At 37.0% G+C, this 8210-nt stretch overlaps 1 protein-coding gene across 1 annotated transcript; it reads right to left on the reverse strand.

Moving 5' to 3' along the window:
- Window positions 1-647: 647 nt before the first annotated feature.
- Window positions 648-6480, reverse strand: LOC586627 (ubiquitin thioesterase OTUB1). Its single transcript, XM_786400.5, has 7 exons — window positions 6354-6480; window positions 4585-4637; window positions 4024-4119; window positions 3695-3813; window positions 2597-2681; window positions 1954-2148; window positions 648-894 (listed from the first exon to the last, which is right to left on the reverse strand). Exons 1-7 carry the CDS (start codon window positions 6409-6411, stop codon window positions 697-699), a joined length of 804 nt encoding a protein of 267 aa, XP_791493.1. The 5' UTR covers window positions 6412-6480; the 3' UTR covers window positions 648-696.
- Between the last annotated feature and the right edge of the window lie 1730 nt (window positions 6481-8210).

Here is an 8210-nt window from a genome sequence, read left to right on the forward strand (position 1 = left end):
TTAAATTACAAAAAGGAAATAATAATGAAACAATTAATCTAGCTCAGTGCTCATACTAACAAGTGAATCTCCATATCTATGGAGAAGTCAATCATCAATCAAAATCTCTGTTTCATTTAATCAAATTACGATGAATGCCATTCAAAATCTCAGTTCAATGCTCTACACATTTTTTTAAGAAGCTGTTCGAGGGGTCAGTGACACAAAGACGTAACTCCATTTTGGCCATTTTGAGAAAAAATGGTTTATGTGTCACTGACCAATTGGGCCCGGAGTTAAGTCTATGTTTCACTAGCTATTAACTTCAATGGGATGTTGGGTGGAGTTAGGCTTTGTGTTTCCTGGAAAGCCCACATGTTTGGGAACATTTTGATATCAAATACTCATTTTGGCAAATATGGAGTTATGTCTTTGTGTCACTGAACCCTCATGTAAGCAACTTGGCATATAAATATATATTAACTTCCTTCCAAGTCTGAAATAATCTTTCTTTTCTAACAATACTTGTTGAGAACATGCATCCAGATTACATTCTCCAAATCCAATGCTATATCATTCATTGGCTTGGTAGACCCATGGTAGAGCAATGCATCAGGGTCGGTTACACAAAGCTTGCAACAGTCACATGAAGCTGTTCCTTGTAAGAGTTTATTCCTGTTCCACGACTAGCTCTGCCGAGAGAGCATTGACAAGTGACTACGAGTAGAGTATATCATAGTGGCCTGGTCTGTAGAGGAGGGTGGTTTGAGGTATGCAGCCTTCGTAGAAGTCATGGCAGTTGACCTTTCCCCCTTCACCTCGGTCAAGATAAGCTACCCTGATGCCCACTTCCAGTGCATTGGTCAGTGCGATGATGTGGATGTGGTCACTTTCTTTGGACATGGGTTCCACTTCCTGTACAAAACGATAATGACAAGAAAATATGGGTATTGTACACCATAGTTATTGTGATTTTTCACTGAAAGTCTACAGCATACAGGACAAAATAAAGGCATATTGTTTTGTATCAAGCCAGTTGGTTTTCATATTTCCCTCTTGAAAGTCTATTCACAAGGCCATGTCTTCCTGGTACAATTCACTGTAAATGAACACAGTGGCTACTTGCACATTACAAAACCACAAAGGGGAATACATGTTTACCTTATTGCCAAAACAGTATTCTGTCCAAGGTCAGGATATATACAGTTCAGTGAATGCTTTAGTAACCACATCAAAACATCTGTACCCACACAAATACCTCTTTAACTACCCCCACCCCCTCATACGGCTATTTCTCTGATTCAATTCCTAGTGAAATTACCACTCAGAAAACTAGCCCTCTGCACAATCTACTAACCATTCCCTGTCTCCATAGACATCAACTAAAATCCCTCCCCCCCCCCCCCCCCCCCCCCCCCCCTCCTTATCAAATATCTTTCTGACAGATCAATTAGGAAAACTACACCACAAGGACAATTACCATCAAAACAACTATTTAGAAAATTAAAGATAAAGTTGAGTTCTGGTCATGCGATTGCATTGTGAAAGAAAAGGTGTGGAATGGATCAGAAAAAGTTGACCATGTAGCATGTAAGTATTGGTGTGTACTGCAAGGTTCTGGAGTCATCAAAATCATAATACATTTAGCCCAGTCTTGGTAAAGTGACAAACACTGTACACAGAAAGATGTATATGGGACTACACAAATGGTGTCGGGCCTACGTACCTTGATTCCTTATCTTTCTATGCTCATTACTCAGCCAGTATACATTTTCTACCAAAATTGTTTGGCAAATGACATTCATTTGTAATCTTGAACATTCAGTGTAAGTTTTGTTTGATTCTGTGAGAATTCATTTTCTCTTTTTACCAGAATTCAAGTTTATCTTTAAGATGGATGATTACTCCTCTTTGATGGTGGCAATCATGCTTGATGAGTGAGCATCATGTTAAACTTTTAGAAGGACTGCTTACCTGGCTACAGAACTCTTTGACCGTCCTCCCCCCTTCAATGAAGTCCTGATAGAAATCTGCTCTCTTCTGCAGCTCTCCGGAGGTTAGAAGTCTGAAGTAGACCACAAGGTAGTCTGATATACCCTGATCACAATACGTCTCAACTAGATTCTCTAGACTTGGTTTGTCCTGGATTGACCGCACTGCTTCCATAAACTGTTATATAACACAAGTAACATTACTTTCCTGAATGTGTTTTTTAATATGTAGAACAATCGCAATTATCCAAGTGTGAACTTGTGAAGTATTGATAAAGCTGCACAAGTACACTATTGTTTCATCCTGTTATCATGATGTGTATCTCTGACATATTTAAGCAGCTTCAATATATATTCACATAACTTCCAAAATTCAGAGCTATATACTGTTATTCATGTATAGTATCCTAATGTGATCTTCAGAGCCACTACATGCTGATTATGTTACAGTACAGAAAAAAATAAAAAAACGTTGCATCATAAAATGTAAATTATAATTTGATTTGATTAATTTGGTGAATATGATTGTTAAAAGAGGATGATTAATGTAACTAAATATTGATAAATAAATGTTCTTGATTTAATAAATTCAATTATGGTTATCAAACTAACACTGTATCACTCACTGTGTCATGAAAGTCCTCTAATGTGAAGGCAGGAAAGCCTAATAAAATCAGCTCCTCTTTGCTTTTCTTTGCAATGCCAATAAACCTGTCCAAGATATGGGGGTAAAAAAAATCAATAAATCTGGAATTAATGATACTTATTATATGCTACTATAAGGCGTTCAAAAATAATATTATATTGCCCTTTCTTTTTTTAAAACCATTTTTTAGAAAATGAATAAAAAAAATATGTATTTTGTTTGTTTAAACGAGACATAAATGCATAAAATCTTTTAATTATTCCCAAACTCTCACTCGTCACTCTTCTCATTCTGCCCTAGTTTTAAAATCCTGCTAGCGTAAACAATTACAGGTAGACCCCGGCCTTGTGTATTTGTATATACAATGCAGTGCACCAGCTAAAAACCAGTGAGATTTGGGCTATGTTCCCGGTTTTGATTTTTGGGGCATCGGTCGCTGTTTTGACGGGAAAAAAGAAAATAATATTCAACCAACTGACCCAGGTTCTGGCACTTAAAGCGCAAAACGACTAGGCCTATTGGTACTAAATTCCTAAACATATTAGCAGCTTCCAGTATAAAACTATCATGGTTGCATAGTTTTTATTTGCCACTTTCAACAAACCATTACAAGAGAGGGAGAGATAAAGAGAGGGAGGGCGAAGGAGAAAGAGAAAGAGAAAGAGAGACAGAGAGAGACAGAGAGAGAGAGAGAGAGAGGGAGAAAGAGAGAGTGAGACCTAAACCAAAAGTTGTTTGGTGTATATCTTCCCAATAGCTAACATATTTTAAAGGGTACTGTTTGGATAAAGGTAGTATGGACTGAAAAACCATGTTAGGCTTACACACCTGCTTGAGGGGAATAATTTGACCCCTTCCCACCTCATGGTAAATAACATGTAATTTCAACAGGAATAAAATGGTTTATTTAAAAAATAAAAAAAAATTCTCAAGAATGACATTTACAATTTTCAAAAAATGCAAATATTATTTATGTTTTGCAGTACCCGAAACTTTCTTGATACAGATATCACTGGTTCTTGTCTACAAAATACAGATATATCTTACTATGATGCAACAAAGTCATGAACTATCTCACCTGTGTAGCTCCACTTTGTCTGTTAGGAGAGTTTCAAAGTAGGCAAATCCAAAAGCACGAAAGAAACAGTTTCCATCTCCTCTAGTTTTCCTGATAAATCTGTGTGTTGTCAAAAGGTCCTGATGATCATGAAAAGAAACACATTCCATAAAATCATAATGAGTTGAGATTGAGAAATTTCTTTGCATTTGCACAAGATAGAAGAAGAGATAGAAGAAGATGAAGAAGATGAAGAGAAGAAGAAGAAGAAGAAGGAAAAGGAGGAGGAAAAAAAGTAGATAATGATGACGGGCAAAGATAAGAAGAATCAATAGCACATGAATACTTACATCTATTTTCTGACAGTAAACAGGATCACTTTTGAATTCATCTGCAAGAACAGAAAGTGGCATTTTCTCACTAACAAGTTGGGTGGACTCTTTTATCTATGATGAAGAGGAGAAATCACAAATACACAAAAAAAAATCACCTTAGAGTCAATAATGGTTTCAATTTTACTGCAAAAATAAAAAATAAAATTATCACACTTCAAGAATACTAAGAAGTAAAGGCTTTACTGGACTGCTGGTACTCCAATTTCATGACTACAAAATCCATGTAATTCTGCAATTCGGTGTGTATATAATGTACATGTAGATGCTTAATCCATTCAGTTCTGAAGGCAAATTATTGCCCTTATTCCTATAATAATTTTATTTCTTATATCAAAATATCTTTCGCTCTTCCTCGATTTGAAAACAGATCATGAATATAAAAGAAAATAACCAGAACAACAAGAAATAGGAGGAACATTATCAAAAACGTGTCCCATGAAATAAATATATATAATTTATCATCATTTGTAAACATGGTAGCACAGTAAATATTAAATGTATAAATTTGATACATACCTCTTTTTCAATTTTATCTTGATGTGCCAATATTGCCTCATCCCTTGCCATGCCTAAAGGAAAAATGAAATGTGTATATTACAAACTTACTTGATGATGACTTTCTTTATCTTCAAATTCACAAATGAGAGAAAAGAAATGACACATACTAACTACAATAGGATTCATTCAGGAAAAAATTTCAAAGGTTTCAAATCCTTTGTCTAGATATTTAAAAATGATAAGGCCAAATATACAAAAATAGCGTGTTTCTCATCCAGACTTTTAAAGAAAAGAAAAGGAGGAGGCAGGAATTTAATATTTTTGCAATGTTTTTTCCAAGATGGCTGCCATGCTAATTATAGCTGGCCATGCAGGCGCGTGTGTTAGGTTAGCAACTGCAATCTAAGCAATTCATCATGATGGTTGCTCACTTAACACACGCGCGAGCCCGCGCCGCCCGTACCCCATCGTCAGTATGGTATGAGATTGTATTGTGCAGTAGTTTGCCGTGAATCCCGTGTATATAATAAGTCTTTGTTTTTAGAAAAAAAGAAAATTGACACGAAACAGGTAAGAAACATAACAACTTTTAAATCATGACCATTATTTGAACAATTGATGAAGGTTTAGTCTTCTTCTTCTTCTTCCATTTTGAGTACATACCTCTTTACAGAGTATTATCGTACTATACTGCGGTGTGTGCTGGTGGGCCACTACACCGGCGTTCCCGGCCCAAACCCCCTACTCTAATACAAATAGTGCAGTGGGTTCTTAACATGCAAAGGTAGTGACTCTTCTCTACACGGGCCTCCATTTAACATCCTATCCGAGGGATGAAGTGTTTTCCACTTAACATAGCCTGCGTCTATGAACAAGGGGGGGGGGGCATGTTCGCACACGACACAGGCTTCAGTCATCCGCCTAGGTGGGATATGAACCCGAGATCTTTGGTTCGACAGGCAGACCCCCCGCCCCCCCCCCCCCCCCCCACTCAGTGTTATTTAGGGTATGCATATGCTTGTTCCCTCTTTTTGAAAGCACCCCCTATCTGAGGACTGCCAACATTTTCGAACCCCCCTTTTCGCAGGCTTTTCCTGCCTTGGAGACCCCCCTCAATCAGGAAAAATGCTCTTTGTACCCCCCTAAATTCGGAATAATTTCTCAGGAGTCCAAAGAGATGAGAGAAAAAAGAAAAAAAAAAAACCTTTTTAAAGAAATCTCCGGGTGAAAAGTCAAATACACGCTTTTTTTACAATTCTCGGGCCGGTCTTTGTCGCACGAAAAGTACCCCTTTACCGGACATTTTGGCAACACGCATGCGGTCATTCCGACCTCTGAGTGGGGGGGGCCGGGGCAGACCCTTTAGTTTTACCGACTGAGCCAACTGTCCTCTCTCGATTTTCGATATGTTTTAGTAGGTCTAGTAGGGACTAGGGTATCTCCACGTCGGAATTCCGGGTCAAAGACTGGATAGACATCTGAACTAGCGCCCTGTCTTATTCTCTGTAATTTCGACATCAGCAGAAACGAATGGCAGGATCGTTCAATTCCTGGCTTGCGCTTGATGGTTTGCCGAATAGGCCTACAGTGCGGTGGTAACACGAAACACACACACAGGTCACAGTCAATACGACACACAAGAAACAAAATTGAGCCGAGGCCGAGCTGCTACTGCTAGCCGAGTCAGTACAATTGTTTAACTTAGATCTATATTTGCACCTTATATCGTTCATCAAATTTCATTTCATAAGCTTAGCAGTAATTTATGGATAATTCGCTTTAAATACCTGTGAGTTGTTCTATTTCTTGATCCATAGATACCGGTTTCACGTCTTTATTCGCCATTTCTCTTGACTGAATTTTTGTCAACAAATTATTATGGTACCTTGTTAAGGCAAATCGTATAAGAAAAAAAGAATTAAAAAAAAAAAAACGTAGAGGTCTACATATTCATTATTTCTACATCTTAGAACGAATAAATTGGACAGTATACGATGTCTTGTTGTAACAGTTGGAGGCGCTATATCAGCATCAGCGATTTACTTAAGAAAAGGGAGTCTTGGTGATCTTCCGGTAGCTTCTTTGTTTGTGATTAACAGACGAAACAACTTTGGGGGACGGTCGGGGGACGTACGGTACACAAATCTCAAAGGGCACACCTTGAAGAGCAATTTTGAGGGAAATGACCTGACTTCACGCGATAATGAATAATTTTAGAAATCAACGAAAATGAAGCTAAAAGACCGAGAAATAAATTTATTTCATAAAAGACTTTCTTACTTCCTTCCATATTCATACATACACACGCCCGGTACATACAACCCAACATACCAGGGGCGAATCTCCGAAAAACAATTTGTTTATCGAGAAATTGTCCAATATTCTTGATACATTAAAGAAGGATGACGAAATAATTCTTTTAGGAGACATGAATATTTGTCTTCTTCGCAAATCGCCACTGGCTAAAAAATATATTGACTTGTTGAGTCTTCATGGGTTTAGTCAACTCATTAAAGAGGCAACACGCGTTACACCTACATGTTCTTCTCTATTGGATCATGTTGGTTGTACCAAAGAAAGAAAATAAGTCAAAGTGGTGTCATTGATCTAGGTATTAGCGACCATTATTTTACTTTCTGTACACGGAAAAATGTTAGACTGGCTATAGGTCATCACAGGACTAATGATATCAGATCCATGAAAAAATATACAGAAGAGTCTTTCAATCTTCAACTATCTGTTGTTGATTGGTCACGAATAACTGACTGTACAGATGTAAATGAGGCATGGTCAATATTTCAACATGTTTTTATCTCAAATTTGAATATGATAGCGCCACTGAAACGGATAAGAATAAAACAAAGATCAGAAACTTGGGTGACTAAAGATATTCTTTCCCTAATTCAAGAGAGAAATATAGTATACAAAAAATGGAGGAAAAGAGCAAAAGATGAGAAGCTCTATAAAAGATACAGAGTATTAAGAAATATGGTCCAAAGAGAGGTGAAAAAGGCTAAACTCGTTTACTTACAAAACAAGATAGAAGAAAATAAACAAGATTCGAAAAAACTTTGGCAGAATCTAAAAAGCTTAGGATTGAAAAATAAGAAGCGAAAAGAACAAGAATCTGTCATTAAAATTGATGGGAATTATGTCATAATAAGATGGCCATCGCTGATGAATTCAATTCTCATTTCACAAAATATGTGGCTGCCAAATTAGTAGACAAACTCCCCCCTTCCAAAGACTTTTTCAGCGCAGACAATGATTGTATTCGTGACTTTTACGAAAGAAAAGGTGTACGTGAAAACAGCTTCGAGTTATTACCAATCAGTGAACAATTTGTTTTCAAAGAGTTACGTAAGTTGAATGTATCAAAAAGTACTGGGTTAGACTTGATTCCAGCTAAATTTCTAAAAGATGGTGCGAAGGTTTTATTTAAGCCTCTAAGTTACTTAATGAACCTATCTATCTTGACGAGTACTTTTCCAGAGGATATGAAAATAGCAAAAGTGACTCCACTTTATAAAAAGAAAGATAAAACTGATGTTAGCAACTATAGACCTATTAGTGTTTTAAGCGTAGCATCAAAGATTCTAGAAAAATCGGTCTGTGTTCAAATTGAAAGATACTTCAAAGAAAAT

This window comes from Strongylocentrotus purpuratus, unplaced genomic scaffold (genome assembly GCF_000002235.5).
Source record: "Strongylocentrotus purpuratus isolate Spur 01 unplaced genomic scaffold, Spur_5.0 spur5_scaffold_5, whole genome shotgun sequence".
NCBI lineage: Eukaryota > Metazoa > Echinodermata > Echinoidea > Camarodonta > Strongylocentrotidae > Strongylocentrotus > Strongylocentrotus purpuratus.

Bases quoted from the DNA above. Each gene is read 5' to 3' on its own strand.
- LOC586627 (XM_786400.5), bottom strand. From the start codon at position 6,411: ATGGCGAATAAAGACGTGAAACCGGTATCTATGGATCAAGAAATAGAA. The intron at 3,814-4,023 runs GTAAGTATTCAT...CATGATCATCAG, and splicing joins TTTACTGTCAGAAAATAGAT to GACCTTTTGACAACACACAG. The intron at 2,149-2,596 runs GTGAGTGATACA...GTTATATAACAG, and splicing joins TAGAGGACTTTCATGACACA to TTTATGGAAGCAGTGCGGTC.